This window comes from Lithobates pipiens, unplaced genomic scaffold (assembly GCF_037356315.1).
Source record: "Lithobates pipiens isolate NorthernLeopardFrog02 unplaced genomic scaffold, aLitPip1_a1.2 Scaffold_1, whole genome shotgun sequence".
Lineage (NCBI taxonomy): Eukaryota > Metazoa > Chordata > Amphibia > Anura > Ranidae > Lithobates > Lithobates pipiens.
The window spans coordinates 211,159,974-211,179,112 of NW_027507685.1; the positions used below are offsets into that span (position 1 = coordinate 211,159,974).

Consider the following 19,139-nt stretch of genomic DNA (forward strand, 5'->3'; position numbering starts at 1 on the left):
CTCAGGTTGAACTGGATGGACTGGTGTCTTTATTCAACCTTACTAACTATGAAACTATGAATTGTCTTGGGCATCAAATAATATAAACTAACAATACGGATAACTGATGAGCAGAAAACGTTGGGCAGATCACAAGGTAATGATCACTGATATAGATAATGTAAATCTGAGCAATAAAACATTTTTTTAAATATTTTTTATTATAAAAGTAAATGCAGGAAACATAAAATGACTGCAATATTTGACTGTTTTTGTTAAACTAACCCATCAATATCTGGTTGGATGGATGGAGCATCAATTCTCAAGTAATTCTCAAGGTGCTCATCAGATATTTTGGTTCTAATTTTGCACTTCATGTGCTTCATTCTTGAAAATAGTTGCTTACCAATATAGGTGCTGCCAAAAACTGATGACATGAATGAGGCGTGATTGTGAAAAGTGAGATATTTTTCTTTGGGAAGATAAAACTTATAAAAGTCCAGTAAAGAGACACTGTTAAATCTTTATTTGGCTGCATGTATTTGCTAAGTGTAAATGCATTTTTACAAAAAAATCTAAGAAAAAATCAACTTTTTTAAATAAGATTAGGACTGGTGTTGGGACATATTCATAGCTGTCTTGGGCTGCATGTGGCCCATGTGCCATGGGTTGGACACCCCTGAGATAGACTTTCTCCTTCTCAGATAACATAGAAATATTTTTTTTTTGTAAGTTTAAAATGGTCCCAAGAAAAGTAGGGAGAAATGTGTAGAAAAGGGATAGTCAGATAGCCACAATCAAGAAGAGTCTATATGGTTTACCAGGTTAATGGTTACTTTGGACAGATTTCATTACAAGTACTATCTGCTTATTATTTATGAAATATGTAAGTAATGTCATTTAGGAATTTTTATATAAGCATATAAAGCATATATGATGTTCTGACTTTAGATTTCAACTTTCTTCTTGGGTACATTTAGATTCCCATTATTTGTGGTGAGTATTTTTTTATATCCATAAAAATCACTTTGCAGACTCAGCGTATTTATTATGAAATCCTGGGGGAACTCTGTACATGAAAAATGTAGTATGGTTACTGCAATAGCACATCCAGGTTTCCTGTCTTGGACAGTGACTAACATGAAGATGAGGAAAAGAGGTGGAACCTTATAAGTATCATTTATATACGGTATCTAATGCAGCATGCTCTCTAAACATGATCCTGGTAATATAAAACTTTTCATTTTTATTCATTGTTATTGTCTGGGTTTGGTCTGGCATAACAATGGACATACTTTTTAGGCAATAAACAATACTATTTTCTACCAAAACTATTTATTTAAAAAAATCAGGAAAGCTTAAAAAACATGGAGGTCGGTAAAAGGAACCACTAAGTATGAAATTCTGTGTGTAAGGAGGTCAGGGATAATGGTTAGATCCATAGACATCATTTTTTAGAAATTATATAATAATAACAAACTATTTATTAAAAAAGCAAACATTTAAAATATCAGTTCATTCAGAGGAAGTTAATTCTCACTGGTTTCCTCCATCAACCACCACGTCACTACTGTGTCTTGTATTGACTGAAGGTTGTTAGAAGGAACTACTGAACTGTTGGGGATACAGAAAATAGACACTCTTATGCTGCGTAAACACGACCAGTTTTTGCGCCAGAATAAACTCTGGTGGTTTTTCCAACGGAGTTCCGATGGAGTTCCGAAGAAACTCTCTTGCCTACACACGATCACACCAAAGTCCGACCATCTAGAACGCAGTGATGTACAACACGTACGACGGGGCTAGAAAAAGGAGGTTCAATAGCCAGTGGCTAATAGCTGCCCATGCGTCGCTTTTGGTCCGTCGGAACAGTATACAGATGAATGGTTTTCTCAATAAGAATTGATTCCGTCTGAAAGATTTAGAACATGTTCTATTTATAGGTCCGTCAGAATTTTTTTTTTTTATTCGGATGAAGCTCAAACACGATCGGAATATACGATGAAATGATTCCGTCTGACTTTTTCTGCCAGAAAGTCCGACCGTGTGTACACGGCATTAGAAATACTGGTTCCCAGAGGAATGTGAGGGCTAATTCATCAGCAACAGTGCAGTGTTGGACAAGAGGAAATAGAGTATTCTATATGTTTTTTAAGCTAAGCATATACAATTATTATTTTTTTGTTTTTGTTTTTTTAAGCTAGATTACTTTTATTTAATACAAATTCTTAGCACAGTAGGTAATTAGTGTTATTAAAAAAAATAGCTGATTTGTTTTAATTAAATCATAAAAAATATCCATAATATCCACAAGGTTTCCTTACTTGTCACCTCTGTGTGCTTCAGGAGGATGAGGAAAGCATTCTTCAAAGTTACACTAGTGGTTTCCACTCCAGCAAAGAAAAGGTCAATGACTGTCCCAAACATGTTATCAAAGTGGAATTCAGTGCTTGGATTATCCTTCTCCTGTGGGTAGTCCAAATATCAACAGAGATGAGTAACCATTACAAAAATATTTACAAGATATATCCCACCATTGGATTCAGGTTCTGTCAATTCTCCATTTATTTTAATGATTTTGTATGTGTTTTACTAAAAATAAAACATATATGACCTGACCACCAATTACACCACCCATCACATCTGGCATAGTGCTGTAAATATAAGGCTATGATCCCTACAGCAAGAGGGGTGATTTGTAGCCCCATGCTCTGCAGATGCTATTGATTGAAAAGAAAGAGATACCTCCAAAACGGTTCCCTGCACTCTTAAAATTGCACCTCGAAGTTGGTTGGTCAGGAAGACATACAGGAATGTGGGGAAGTTAGTATGGAACTTATTTTACGCTTGAACCTCCATATCCAGGTAAATTGGCAACACATTTCTGACATGAGTAAATAAAAAAGGCAAATATGTGGAGTCTTTGTATTTCACTATGCTGGGTTGGGTCCTCTTCCTGTAGAAAAAAGTCTACTATAGCTAAGGAGGCCCATAGCAACCAATAAAATTTGCCTTGTAAAATAGCTTTCTGAATCTGAGTGTTTACTTTGGAACAATAAACCAGCTCTTAGTTTTTACCCTTGGGTTGCTAATTTAGGATTAGATTTGGAGAAACATGGCTCATACATATTGTTACCCCACGAACGGTGACCTCAAGAGTTAGGGAGAGCTGATATCCTTCCTTGCAAAGTGGGTTACCAGGCATGGTGGGTGTGATGCAAAATGAAATGATGGGTATCAGTCACATTTTGAGTGCAAACAAGAGATTTATTGTGTCTTAACAAGAACAGTGGGAGAACGGGTTAGGGCCAGGAAACCCAATGTTAATTGGCGGACTCAGAGACACTAAGGGTAGACAGCTATACAGGGAAAGGCCTGTATAGGTAGGACCGATGTCTCCTATGGCAACTAAACTTGTAACAGTCACTAAAGGTAGGTAACACAAAACTATCCATTTCTTATCTCACAATATCCCACTGTAGGTCTTCAATCACTGAGCTCCCAGTCTCTCACAAGACTTCCAGATCCGCATCTCCTGAGCTCTTCCACAGCTAACTCGCTTTATACTCCTCAAGTGTCACCCCCACTATCCTGATGGGTCCGGCTGAACCTTCACAACTTGGTTGGACTCCAATTCTGCAGTCCCAACCCTACGTTACTTCTCCTGCTCCTTAATAGGCCTCAGGCCACCTACCATCAAGTGTCCCTGGGATAGGCCTCTGGCTTCCGTCCTAGCAGCCCAGGACGACATAACAAAGCCATCCAAGTGGCACAGAACCCCCCGATCACTTGTCTCCGCCCAAATAAATAGGCTCTCCCAGCAGGGACTAAAGAAACCCTTGCCTACTGACTGAGACACCCCATCCATTCATAATCTCTCCTTTCTGTGCCTTTGTCGATCTAATGTCACCAGCCACAGTGCCACCTAGTGACAGAAGATGAAAGGTGCAGAAAAAATAGAATTAGAGAGGAATCAGTGGATCTTCTAACAATTAGCCAGGGCAATTACTACCTGACAAACTACATTTGTTAGCAACTCTGCCTGAACACCAGGGTGCTACATCTATAAGTATTTATGTTTTTCCAAGGCTCCAAAGGGGTATTTAATTTAATGTACATACATTTATAATAGTATGAAAGGTTGACCTTTAATATTTAATGTTATTTTGCCATCCAAGTGACCAAATCAGAGCATCTCTATATGACTTTACTGTGGAAGTAAACCTAATATTCCCCTCCCACCTTTAGCTTAATGGTGCCCTATCATTGTGGTCCTGTCCTGTTTAATATAGTGTGCATCTTTCACTTGTATCATCTAAACCCATCAGGCTGGAATCCAAGATTCAGCAAGCTGCAGGTGAATTTCTCTCTCTTTTTTTTCTTTTTTTTTTTACATTTTCTAATTTTTCGAGGTCAGTAGTCATAAACATCATCAACAAAAGGATACGTACTAAAAACTAAAAAGCAGCAGCAAATGTAAACTTTTGAATTCCAGCTACCCGTTCACACTAGCCACAAGCTAAAATGATCAGTTTTAGCCCTTGTACACACGGTCGGACATTTCGAAAGAAAATATCCGATCGGACCGTGTTGTCGGATAATCCAACTGTGTGTGGGCTCCATCAGACTGTTTCCGTCGGAATATCCGTCCGATAAAGTTTTAGAGCTGGGCTATAAAACTTTCCGACAACATGATCCGATCGGACTTTGTCCAATTGTGTGTAGAGAATTTCCAATCGGACAAAGTGCCACGCATGCTCAGATCAAATCCCTAGACCAAAGCTATTGGCTACTAGCCTGAACGTAGTCCCGTTGTAACGAAATAACGTCATCACGTTCTGAACGATCGGATTTTCCGACAACTTTGTCCGACCGTGTGTATGCAACACAAGTTTTGGACAAAATCCGTTGGACAAAATCCGACGGATTTTATTGTCGGAATCTCCGTGTGTACAAGGGCTTAGTGAGCTGGCTAAAGGTTCTTTGTGTTCCAGTGACGTACACCGTTTACCTTTTTTTTTTCTTTTTTTTTTACTTTATTGAAATATCAAAGTGACATTTCATGGATTCCAATGAAGAATGGAGGAGCTGCAGTGTGAAAATGACTTCAGATAAACTCCGCTGCAACTGTTTTCTATGTGCTTTTGCATTGACTGGTGTTGTTCAAGTACAGAAAAATGCAAACAAAAAAGCACATACTGTAAACGGGCCCCAAAATGGTCATACTATAAAAATGGAGGCTGTTGGTAAACATGCGCAGAACAAAAAAAAAATGTTTAGCTTAGTTTCGATTTGTTATTTACATAAATTTGTTTACTTAAATTTGTTTAACCCATTTAATTTGTTTCCAAAATTAGTTTTGTTTATACGATTCAAATTTTGCGAACTAGAATTTTAATCGATTTGAATCGTTTTTGAATCAACTCGTATAGTTTTTAAATTTGAATCATTTTACAACTTTCAAAGAGAATAAAATAGAATAGAAAATAAAGGAATGGAATAGAAAAAATAATAGAATAGCAAATAATAACACAGAAAATAAAAGAATAGAATATAATAGAGTAAAATAGAACAAAATAGAATAGTAAATAAAAGAACATAATAGAATGGAATAAAATAGAATACAAAAAGAATAGAATAAAATAGAAAGAATATAACCATCTTCTGAAATGCAAATAGAAAAGTATAGAATAGAAAATAATATAATTTAAAAAAAATACAATAGAAATTTATATTTAAACAGAATAGAAATGAATAGATTAGAATAGAAAATAACATAATAGTATAGAAAAAAAATGAATAGGATAGAAAGACTATAACCATCTTCCTTTTCTAATATAATCTATTCTAATCTATCTTTTCTATTCAATTTAAAACAAATTGATTCTATTTGAATTTTGGGGAAATGGTTATATTCTTGCTATACTATTCTATTGTTTTTTTAATTCTATTCTTTTTCTTTATTCTATTCTTTTTTTTGTTTGTTTCACAAAGGTATTCTATTCTATTTTTTTATTATTCTATCCTTTTCTATTCTATTCTTTTCTATTCACATTTATTCTATTCAAAATTAGATTTTATTAGAATTGGGAAATGGTTATATTCCATTCTATTGTTTTTCTAATTACATTCTTTTATATTCTATTATAGTCTATTCTATTTTTTTTTTCAATTCTATTCTTTTGTATTCTTTTCTTTTGTTTTCAAATTCAAATTCATTCCAAATTCGAATTTCAGAAGATGGTAATAGTCTTTTTATTTTATTGCAATTATTTTTTAATTATATTCTTTTCTTTTCATTGCTATTCTATTATGTTCTTTTATCCTCTATTTTGTTCTGTTTTACTCTATTATATTATATTCTTTTATTTTCTGTTATATTCTTTTCTAGTCAATTTTTTTTCTATCCTATTCTTTTATTTTCTATTCTATTTTATTCTCTTTGGAAATTCAAAAAAAATATTTGAATTCGAAAACTGTTTGAATTCAAATTCGAAAACTGTTTGAATTCAAATTTGAAAGCTATTTGAATTCAAAAACGTTTTGAATTTGAAAATTATTCAAATTCGAAAAATATTCAAATCAGTTTGAAAATTATTAGATTCAATTCAAATTAAATTTTTTTTGTTATTTCAAATTTATTGAAATTCAGTACTATTGTAATTCAGAAATTCAAATACATCCACATTTCTGAAAAATTAAAATTTGTCCGAATTTCGATTGTGAACCAGACGAACTGCACATGTCTAGCTGTTAAACATTGTACTATCTCACTACATATCAATATTGATGACTCTAATTGGGCTTTAATATATGAAGCTAAATGCATGTGATGACTAGAAACATAAAAAGAAAAAAGTGTTCATACCGTCCATTGAGCAATGAGAAGTATTGAGAAAATGTTTAATTAGTAGTTCTGGAAAAATTGAAGAATTTGTCCTTCATTTACTTTAGATCACATGGTTGAATGTTATTGGTTGCATTTTAAATTTCTCTTTGTGCATGAAATGGAATAGAAAAACAATTTCAAGTAGATACCTTACCTCCTCCATTTTTATCAGGAAGCTGTCAATCAAGTCCCTTGGACAGGCCATATCAATTGTCTTCTCGTGGTTTTGCACAGCCTCAAGAATGAAATCTTTCATTTTGTCAGTGTTTTTGAAGACTTTTTGATGAGGCCCAGGCAGAGCATGCATAGTTTTTGGGAATATATTGAGTAGCTGAAAAAAAAAACATAATTATTTTCTTTCCAAGAACAGTCAGTAAAGAAAAATTACAAAAAGTTGACCACTGTGATGTGATAGCATTGTGTGAAGGGATAGTATAAGCATCACTTTTTATGTTGACATCACATAACAACACAATGACGTCACATAACGGGGCAGATATATTAACTGCTTCAGCCCCGGAAGATTTTACCCCCTTCCTGACCAGAGCACTTTTTGAGATTGGGCACTGCGACGCTTTAACTGACAATTGCGCGGTCGTGAGCTGTGGCTCCCAAACAAAACCGACATCCTTTTTTTCCCACAAATAGAGCTTTCTTTTGGTGGTATTTGATCACCCCTGTGGTTTTTATTTTTTGCACTATAAACAATAAAAGAGCGACAAAATTGAAAAAACGCATTATTTTTTTACATTTTGCTATAATAAATATCCCCCAAAAATATATCTACATATTTTTGGTTTGCACAAAAGTAATAGCATTTACAAAATAGGGGATAGTTTTATAGCATTTTTTATTAATATTTTTTTTTTTTACTAATAATGGCAGCGATCAGCAATTTTTATCGTGACTGCGACATTATGGCGGACACATCGGACATTTTTTACACATTTTTGGGACCACTCTCATTTATACAGCAATCAGTGCTATACAAATCCTGTGTAAATGACACTGGCAGTGAAGGGGTTAACACCTAGGGGGCAGGGTAAGGGTTAAGTGTGTCCTGGGGTGTGTTTCTAACTGTGGGGGGCGTGGCTATGTATGACATGTCACTCATCACCGCTCCCGATCACAGGGAGCAGAGATCAGTGACACTGTCACTAGGCAGAACGGGGACATGCTTTTTTACATTAGCATCTCCCCGTTCTTCCTCCCCATGAGACGATTGCGGGTATCCCCACGGCAATCAAGTCTGCGGGACCTGTGACCCGACTCACAGAGGTCCCAGCTGGTGCACACGCGATGGCATGGCGGCAAATTTAAAGGGACGTACAGGTATGCCCATTTTCCCAGCCATGCCATTCTGCTGACCTACATCGGTCCCATAGACTTTAACGGTGTTCGGACTAATTTGTTGCCTGTTCGCATGTTCTGATGTGAACTGAACTGGGGGGGTGTTTGGCTCATCCCTACTTATAAATCATTAAAGTGCATAAAGAACATCAAAGTGAATAAAGTATATAACTATAAACAGTAATTTGATTTGGTGGTATCACAAAAGATGTCCATAAATGATGTGGAATGATTCAGATCTTTACACCATCATCATGGGAATGATTTATGGATGAACACACCCGGTGGATAAGGGTAAGTAGCCTACTTACAAAATCACCATGACCCCTTTAATTAAAAAGGCAGGTCGGGTGAAGCTTGGTTTGGTTTGGAATGCTGGAGTCTATAGGACAAGCCTTGGGAACACTCCTCCTTGTAGTTGATTAGAAAAAGATGGAAAAGGACAGGACCATAGTATAATTCCGTTTATTAAAAATATCAAGTTCAAAACAGAACAGCTAAATGGCCTCTTACTTTAGGTGGTGCCTTGAACGTAACGGAATTAACTTGTTATTTTTTAATAAACGGAATTATACTATGATCCTGTCCTTCTCCATCTTTTTCTGATCGACTACAAGGAGGAGTGTTCCCCAGGCTTGTCCTATTGACTCCAGCATTCCAAACCAAACCAAACTTCACCCGACCTGCCTTTTTAATTAAAGGGGTCATGGTGATTTGGTAAGTAGGCTATTTACCCTTATCCACTGGGTGTGTTCATCCATAAATCGTTCCCATGACATTGGTGTAAAGATCTGAATCATCTCACATTGTTTATGGACATCTTTTTTATTCCACTGATCCAATCAGCTGTTTATAGTTATATACTTTATTCACTTTGATGTTCTTTACGTACTTTGATGATTTAGAAGCACTTTATTATTACTGTTGATTGCATAGCACTATCACACTTTATGTTTATGCTATTTAACCATAATATATAGTGTACATTTTTTTATTTAGTGCCCTCTTATTCCTTATACAACCCACATGTCACAAAGTCAATTTATTGCACTTTGAGGGGAGCAGATGATATATATATATATATATATATATATATATATATATATATATATATATATATATATATATATATATAGGTATTATCCAGCCATAGCGCTGGGTTTTCTTTATTCGACATAGTTGTAAGGTTGAACAAAGATACCATTCATTATCAATCAATCTGAGTGTGTGTGTTTTCTCAAGCCCTAATAAAGGAGTTCCCCAAATTACATTAGATATGCTTCAATCCACATTTTTGTTACATATCCTGCCAACTGTCCCAATTTTTCTACAGCTATAACAATTTTTGTATTGCAAAAAAATGGCATTCAATAGTAAAAAAATTTACAAAAATGTACAATACATTTCTTTTTTTTTTTCCTTTTGGAACTGTTCCAAATTTGTACAGCGTACTCTTAATAGATAAAAAAAATATACACAGTAATAATTCCAATAACAATTTGGTAAGCAGACTTACAATACCCCATGGAGAAGCAATGGTTGAGAAGAGTTCCTTCAGCAAACAGAGAAGAGTCATGAATTTCTGATCTTCATATTCGTAGCGTTCTCCAAAAACAATGGAGCAGATAACATTGGAGACCGCCAAACGCAGAAGATCTGTTGGGTCAAATGGAGAGCCTAAAGAAATACCAAAAACAAGGACTTCCATATTAATTCAAGAACAGAATATTATAAAGGCTTACAGTAAATTAATGATAAATATGCAGTGTACTGTTAAAACTAAACAGTCATACAGACCTGCCGATATCTTGTTGATGAATGTGCCAAATTTTATAAAAGGTACTGTATATCCTAAAAAAGACCATGTACATGTAGTATAAAGATATCACCAACCTCCATTTTTCCAGAAGCTTTCTCCCAGGCAGCGGGCCTCCTCCTGGATACGTTCCTCAATGCTTCTCTTCCCCATTCCAAAATCCCTCAAGGTGGTGAGTGTGAAGCGTCGTATCTGCTTCCAGCGTTCCCCATTACTCAGGATCACACCTTTCATTGTTCACAAATAAAAAAATATTGTAAGTATACTTTCCAGGGAATTATTCAATCATGGGGTGTGGCCGGATGTGTAGGGTGGAGTGAGTGTGATGAGAGGACGCCGTGTGTAACTCCCTCCAAGGCCCCCATGATGGAAGCGTGGAGCGTATAAAGTTTAATGCCGCGGCCGAGTACAGCGTGAGGAGGGCCGGAGCTGAATAACATAGCCGGACGCTGGACGGGAGGAGGAGTGACAGCATTACGCGATCACGCTGCGCCGCCGGGGATCTCCGCTGACCTCCGAGTCTGCAGCCGTCGTATCCGACGTCCGAAGTGAAACGCGAGTCCACGAGTACCCCCGATCAACGCCGAACCTCTCCGATTGTGAGACACTGAGCGTTACCGAAGGCTCCCCCGCTCCCCAGTAAGCTGCGACAGGAGAAAGGAGGTAAGCGGCAGGAGTGTGGGGAGGAGGAAGCCGGCAGTCGGAGGGGTACTGCAGGCAGAGGACTGGTAAGGAAAGCTGTGGTACAGCGATGCCTATGAGCCGGATGGGGTAAGAAAGACCTGTACTCTCCGGTCATCTTTTCATTTTGTCTCCTTCTTTTGATGTTCGGATTCCACTGCCTCCTGTGTGTACCTTAAGGCGAGAGACTGCTAAATTGTTAGCCTGGGCAAAGGAATACTTCCTGGCAAAAAAGAATCTGAATGTGTTGTAAGCAGCGCTTAAGAAATATCTGATTATGAGAACGTGCGGATTGACTATAAAGCTGTTTATAAATCTAGCTCAGTACTGTATTGACCTATTAACAGTGGGACGGTCTCTGTTTTAAAAAAAAAAAAACTGACAGGCTAAACAATTCATGAGCCAATGTGAGTGGTGCTGTAAAACCAGGAAACAGGAGGTCTTTGTGTTACCTGAAATAAGCATTGGAATACGGTCATTACTGCATTAAGTGAATATTGTGTGGTGGGCGGCTGGATTAGTATCCCTTTAAAACACGATATAATACGATATATCCAGGATTGTCCCGAAGTAAGGACGAGAAAAAGGAAAGTAAGATGCAACATTTACGTTCTGCAAAAGAAAGGGGGGAAAAAAGCTCGCAACAGTCCGTCACAGCAGCTAAGTTAGAACAATATGCCCATAATCCGGCTCAGTCATCCCAGACCCCTCCAAAAAAAGGACAGTTAAAAGGGCAGCAAGGTGTAATGACTGAAAGGAAAAGTGTGGGGCAGTCAAATATTAATATCAACACACAAGCCGGAGCAGTGGTAAAACCCTCAGTAAATAAAAATGCGGAAGCTGGGGAACAGAATATAGAAACTACAGTAGGTGACTCCCCCCCGATAGAAAAGGAGCCAACTATAAAGGATGTGTTACTGGCCGTAAATGCATGCAACATTTCACTTAAAGAACTCTGTAATCAAATGAAGGGAGTGAAGGAAGATCTAATGGTGGTAAGGCAAGACTTACAGAAAGTGGTGGAAAGGACGACAGAACTTGAGATAAGGACTAGTCGATTAGAAGACGATACAACCTTCTTAATTAAAGAAGTAGAAAGCCTGAAGGAGCAGTTCAGTGGATATAGAACAAGAATGGACGAAATGGAAAATAGGCTCCGGAGGGACAATGTGCGAGTAGTGGGCCTCCCCGAAAAAAGCGAGGGTGTAAACCCTACGGAATTTATGGAGCATCTTTTGGTTGAACTGTTTGGAAGGGAGGTTTTTTCAACAACGTTCTCAATAGAGAGGGCGCATAGGGTACCCTTTAGAGCACCATTGGAGGGGGGCCGTCCCAGGCCATTACTGATGAAAGTACTTAATTATAAGGATAAAGTGGTGTTATTACGGAAAGCAAGGGAAATGGGGAATGTACTGTATAAGGGTGTTAGAATCTCACTATATTCTGACTTTTCCCCAGAACTTCAGAGAAAAAGGGTAGAGTTCCTCCAGGTGAAACGCAGGCTACAGAAGCTCAGGGTGCCGTATGCTCTGCTTTATCCTGCAAAGTTACGGATTAATGCACTAGGGCATACTCAGGTTTTTAGTTCCCCGATAGAAGTGGAAAAATGGATAGAAGAAAATAAAGAAAAGTTGTAGTTGCTGGGGTTTCTAGTACTGAGTGGGATGGGAAGATAAAAGGAGAGGGGGGGATGAAGTATGTGTGTTTTTGGGGGTTTTTTTTTTTTTTGGGTGTGTGTTGTCTGTGTCTGTGTCTGTATGGGAGGGGGGCGGGAGGGAGGTAATACACGGCGAGTGCATTAGGTGAGGGTGGTAAATAGGTTGTGAAGAGAGTGGTACAAGGTCACTAATAGCCCCTAGGGTAACACCTAGGAAGGTGGGGGAGGGGCGGGAGGGAGGTAGAAAGGGGGGAGAGGGGGTGGGTGTAGTAGGGAAAATAGGGGGGAGGTTGAAGGGGAAAAAAAAATATAAGTATGCACTAATAAATGTAGTACAGGAAATAACTCAAAGCAAAAAAGGACACAAACCGTGGGGTGGTAAAACTAGGGGTGGTAAAAAACAAGGAAAATTTATTGATCTCAAGGGGGAAAATGGTAATAAACGATCATACAGTATAATGCATATTCAAAGACACATAACATACGAGTTAATGGTGACGCCTAATAAATTTGTTATTATACAAGGGAGTAATATATGGGGAGTGTGGTATAAGGTAATAAAAGAAGATAGAGGGGAGTTGGTGGGTACTGGGAGACAAATGGTTCTCAATAGTGTTATCAGTAGACTGGTTATTTCGCTCTCTTTCTTTACTACCTTAGGTTTTTCTTTTTTTTTCTTTTTCTCCTCTATATGTGTTTATGGCTATGCAGGATGGTAAAATTAAGATAGGCTCCTGGAATGTGAGGGGTCTGGGGACGCGGCTGAAACAAAAAGCTGTGCTATCCTTGTTGGAGGGATGTGGAGTAGAGTTGCTCTGCATACAGGAGACCCATTTAAATAGAGATACAATATACCGGCTGCAGAGCAGAAAATATCAATTTCAATATCACTCTGTTTATTCGACATATAGCAGAGGGGTGAGTGTCTTGGTAAAAACGGGGGTGAATTTTGTATGCAAACGGGTTAGCCTGGATGAAAAAGGCAGATACATTTTCTTACAGTGTCTAATTGAAAATAGAGAATGTATGCTGGCAAACATCTACATCCCTCCACCATTTAAAATGGAAGTGCTTTTTAAACTACAGGAATTTTTAGTGGGGATAGATGGTGTCCCTATAATAATAGTAGGGGATTTCAACACGGTATTGGATATTAAAATTGATAGATTCCCAGAAAAAACACAGGTGGAACCAGCTTGGCAGGGGAGGTTGGGACAGTACCTGGAAGAAGTAGGACTACGGGATTTATGGAGAACTGGGAACCCGGGAGCTCGGCAGTATAGTTGCTACTCGTCCACACATACTACGTTATCCAGGATTGATATGATACTGGGGAATGACCTGGCCTTACAAATGGTGGAAAAGGTTGAATATCAGCCCAGGGGGATTTCAGATCATTCCCCAGTGACAGCAGTATTAAAAATGAGAGAACGTAAGGTACAGAGGTTGTGGAAAGTGAACCCGCTCTGGCTAGAACTGATAAAAAAAGAGACAGAAGAATGCCCTGAGAGAATTCAGTGGGAATTAAAAGAATTTCTAAAAAATAACCGGGGTACAGTAACATCGGGGATCCTGTGGGACACTCTGAAAGCTTTCTTAAGGGGCCTTATGATCCAATCAATAGCAAAAATAAACAGGAAATCTAGGGAACAGGAGGTACAAATAGGGAGAGAAGTGTCAGAGGCTGAAAGAGATTTTATTAGTGACCCCATGCAGGGCAAAGAAAAAATCTGGTTAGATAAACAAGAAGAACTTAGGTTATTAGCTCTAAAGAAAGCAGAGATTCAGCATATGTTCCAACGCCAAGCCTCCTTCGCGGAAGGGGAAAGCGTGGGAAAAATGTTGGCACAACTGGTGAAGAATAACTCGGGTCCTTCCTCAATCTCGGCGATTAGGATATCTGAGGGAAAGGTTATAACAGAAACGGGGAGTATTTCCCAAGCATTTGAAGGATATTATAAAAACCTATATACTGCACAAAAAGTGGGGATGGATGAGCAAATGGAAGCATTTTTAGGTCAATTAGAGGTACCATGTTTGAAACAAGAAGAAAGAGAGGAACTGGAAGCCCCAATAACTTTGAAAGAACTTCAGGAAGCAGTTGCGAGTATGCCAAATCAGAAATCGCCTGGGCCGGATGGACTACCGATTGAAGTCTATAAAAACTTTGGCGAGATACTGATTCCTGAACTTCTGGAGATGTTAAGAGGAGCATATGGGGAGGGTAAATTGCCCCCATCAATGATGGAGGCGGTTATAACCCTGTTGTACAAAGAAGGGAAGGACGCCTTAGATGTTGCAGCGTATAGGCCAATCTCTCTCCTGTGTACTGATACAAAGATATTGGCCAAGGTATTAGCGACTAGGCTTAATCGAGTCATAGCAAGATTGGTCCATATGGACCAAACAGGGTTTATAGCCAACAGGTCAACGAGTATAAATATCAGAAGAGCCTTTTTGAACTTGCAGGTCCCAATGGATAACGATACTCCGGGTGCAGTGGTGGCATTGGATGTAAGGAAAGCATTTGATAGCGTAGAATGGGGATATATATGGAAAGTTTGGGAGAAATTTGGCCTGGGTCCTTCCTTTATAAGATGGATTAGGATGCTATATGACAAACCTAGTGCGAGACTAAAAATTAATAACGAGTTATCCGGGAAAATAGAGTTGGGGAGAGGGACTAGGCAGGGGTGCCCATTATCACCCCTGCTCTTTGCATTGGCCATAGAGCCCCTGGCATGTGCAATTAGAGCAAACCGGGATGTGGTCGGTTTTGTAAGAAAAACTGGAGAGGAAAAAATCTCACTTTATGCAGACGATATCCTATTGTTCTTAGGGGATATGAGATACTCACTACCAAGGGCAATGGAACTGGGGCAAAGGTTTGGAGGCTTCACTGGGCTGGAGATAAATTGGGAAAAATCGGAATGTCTCCCTTTGGACCCAATTGGTCAGCAAATGGCCCTGGGAACCCCCCAAATGCCAATGGTGGATAAGTTGAAATATCTGGGAGTAACCTTGTCAAGGGATCCTAAGCAATATATAAGTTATAACTTAGTCCCATTACTGGCTAAGTTTAAACAAAAAATTGCTATATGGAAACGATTGCCTCTCTCGGTCGCTGGCAGATGCAATCTGATAAAAATGATATGGATGCCCCAACTTTTATACATATTACACAATGCCCCAATATGGATTAACAAAAGTTGGTTTGATAAAATCGAGATGCTGTTTAGGGAGCTAATATGGAGGGGAGGACAGGCTAGATTGAAATTGCGGATGCTTCAGCTACCGGGAGAGGAAGGAGGATTCGCGGTCCCTTATCCGGAGTGCTATTTTTGGGCGTCCCAATTACAACAGCTAGGGGGGATAGATGAGAAGAACGGAGGAACCCCAAATGGGAGATTAGTATTAACAGGCTCCCCACATAGTACCCTGATCGAGACCCTGGAAGCGGACTCATTCCAGTGTAGATGTCCCACAGTAAAAATGATGTTAAAGCTATGGGGTACAGTTAAAAAAAAAATGGGATATAGTGAAATAACAAAGTATACGCCTCTATGGAACAATAAGAAGCTACAGGAAATATGGCGGGTTGGAAAAATTGCAGATTGGGAAAAATGTGGCATTGTAAGGCTAAGCCATCTATATGGCGGCAGGGGTATTAAATCTTTCGACCAGCTGCAAAGAGAATTTAAGATATCACAAAATTCATTTTATGCCTATATACAAGTGAGGCATGCTTTAAGGACCCAGTTTGGAAACCTGTTATTAACATGGGAGGAAATGCCCTTGCTATACCCAGTAGCACAAGCAGGACCCACTAAAGGATTAATATCTAAATTCTATGCCCAGCTGGGTGAACAGATTAATAGTGAGAGGAAAGGGAGGGTTGAGAAAGGGAAATGGGAGCAGGACCTAGGTAATATAACACGAGCACAGTGGAAAAATATCCTAGCGGCATGCCCAAAGGTCTCGGTCTCTCCTCCTCAGAGGATTTCCCATTTAATGGTAATTAATAGAGCATACTATACTCCCCAGAAATTATTTAAATTTGGTAAGAGAACAGATGACTTTTGCCCCAGGTGTGGGGGGTCAGGGAATTTAATGCACATGCTTTGGAAATGTCCCAAATTATTTAGATACTGGGAAGGAGTGGTAAAGATAATAAGTAGGGTTTTTGGGACGGTAATAGAGTTAAATCCCATAGTGTGCATTTTAGGCTACAGAGAGGAGGAAGTAGAAAGGAAGGGAATAACAACGGCAATCCTAAGATGTTTATTTCAAGCTAGAAGGATGATAGCTAGGAGATGGCAATCAAAGCTACCCCCTACAGTAGAGGATTGGATAAGGGCGGTAAATGACTATCTATGTAAGGAGAGGGCAGTATATGCAAAACGAAATAACCTAAAGGAGTTTAATAGGAACTGGCGAGAGTGGATAGAAGTGATGCATACCCCAGTTTAAACCATGATAGGAAAGGGAAGAGGGGAGGGGGGATGGGTAATGGGAAGGAGTAGGGTAAGGTACATTAAAGGTTCGGGAATTATTATAACACATTTATGCTATACTGTAGGATAAAAGCACCAATATATATATAAGAGGGGAGGGGAGGGGGGGCGGGGTGGATAGAAGGGATGGGAGGGAGGGGTGGGGTTATAATAATAGGAAAAACGTAGGAACTGCAAAAATAGTGATGGTAGGAGAAGGGGGGATATGGTACTGTTTAGATAATGTGCTTTTGTTTTTTTTGTTTTTTTTGTTTTTTTTGCTAATTATATATGATGTATGGAGGTATCTTCATGTCCCCCTTCCCTTCCTAGAACTCGAAAACTCAGATCTCGGAAGGGAAGAAAGAGGTATTTGAACCCTGGTAATGTTATTTTAAAATGTGGTCTGTATAAATGTGAAAATTTAATAAAGATTAATAATAAAAAAAAAAAAAAAAGTATACTTTCCAACATGTTTACACACAAATTCAAGACACTGCTATGGCAAAGTTATAACAGTCTGCCCTTCTAGGAGTGAAGGTGGTACAAAGTCACAAATCTAAGCAAAAATCTCCATTAGACTGGCAAGTATTTTTGAACATTTTAATGTAAGGCCGCGTACACACGCGGGGACTGTTCGCTCAACTTTGTCCGTCAAACAGTTTCAGCAAACAGTCCGCTCAAAATTAGCATGGACGGACTTGCCCACACACGACGAACGAACAGTTTGCTGAAACCGTGCGCGATGACGTGTACGATGGGACGGAAAATACGACGTCCTATACACTGCATTACAACTTTCGGCGTGTAAATCCTTTCTGAGCATGCGCGAAACTTAGTTTGACGAACAAGCCTACACACGAGGGGACTGTTCGCTGAAACCAAGTTTCAGCGGACAGTTTTTCGGAATTTCCGAAAAACTTTGTTCAGCAGACTGTTCGCTGAAACTGTCCGCTGAAAGCCCACACACGGGCGGACTGTCCGCCGAAACACTGTTCAGCGGACAAAGTTGGGCGAACAGTCCCCGCGTGTGTACGCGGCCTTACAGTTTTAAATTTCAAAAGTTGTTTTATAACAACCCAGTTTTCTCTCAAGGAGGCACATTTACAAACAAAATTATCTGTTCTGAACATTTTCTTCAATACCCCACATTGTCTCTCAGATATCAAGTATTTTCCTTCCCTTCAAGTTCACACTATTTTCCCCTATTGCTTCTCCAGAAGAGATTTAACTTGAGTAACTCAGTGCTTCAAGGCAATAGTGCCAACTGCTAAGCCACTCTGCTACCCATTATAAGTTAATTGGGTCCATAGGCTTGAATGCACCTATCCAGCATCCTCAGTGACTACGAGTGCAAGGGTTTCTTCACTTCCAGTAATTTGTGGTTTATGGACTTCCTCTTGTTTCAGAGCTTGTGAACAGCCCTAGGATTAATACCATTAAGGAAAGGGATGACTGCTGGTTGGAAACCCTCCAACCATGGTTGCTAATTATCTAGGGCAAGAGCAGATACAGAGACTTTCTGAATGGATGATCCCCTCGACTACTGGGTCATGAGGATGGACCACTGGGCAGAGCTTGCACAGTATGCAGTTATGCTGCTAGGCTGCCCTGCAGCCAGCATGCTCTCTGAATATGCAGTCTGTGCAGTGGGGAGCTTTGTAACAGACAGCAGAGTGCATCTCTCTATGGACAATGTTGACTGGCTAATAATTTGTGAAAATTAAGTTATTACTGATGCTTCTGATTAAATATTTGAGGAATCCTTCTACCCTCCATTTTCTTTCTTCATTCAACGCTGCTCCTTTCACCGATGCAGGCTGCAAAAATATCTCACATGCTGCCACTATTTCCATGGCTGGTCTAAATGAGCACAACCAACCACCATAAGTACATCCCACCACCTGCCACTGTCAACATCTTTTGGCATAAACTTTCTAATACAAATTTCTTTTGGGGTGGAAATAAATTATATTGTTTTGCTGCTGTCATATGTAAACCAAGCAATTACTGTATGTAATGGTAAAGTACATTTCTGCAATTTATGGTGTTACTGATGCTGTGTCCAAGAGTCTTATGCCACGTACAGACGATCGGACATTCCGACAACAAAACCGTGGATTTTTTCCAATGGATGTTGGCTCAAACTTGTCTTGCATACACACGGCCACACAAGTGTTGTCGGAAATTCCGATTGCCAAGAACGCGGTGACCTACAACATATACAACGAGCTGAGAAAAATTAGGTGCAATAGCCAGTGTGGCTCTTCTGCT

General features: G+C 39.0%; 1 protein-coding gene across 1 annotated transcript in view; it reads right to left on the reverse strand.

Moving 5' to 3' along the window:
• Nucleotides 1-19,139, reverse strand: part of LOC143982679 (cytochrome P450 2G1-like) — a 30,924-nt gene that overhangs the window by 4,111 nt on the left and 7,674 nt on the right. Inside the window, exons 4-7 of the mRNA XM_077481604.1 lie at nucleotides 10,112-10,261; nucleotides 9,735-9,895; nucleotides 7,023-7,199; nucleotides 2,304-2,445 (exon numbers count right to left, since the gene is read on the reverse strand). Of these exons, the coding sequence (XP_077337730.1) occupies nucleotides 2,304-2,445; nucleotides 7,023-7,199; nucleotides 9,735-9,895; nucleotides 10,112-10,261 (630 nt within the window). The remainder of the gene's footprint in view (nucleotides 1-2,303; nucleotides 2,446-7,022; nucleotides 7,200-9,734; nucleotides 9,896-10,111; nucleotides 10,262-19,139) is intronic.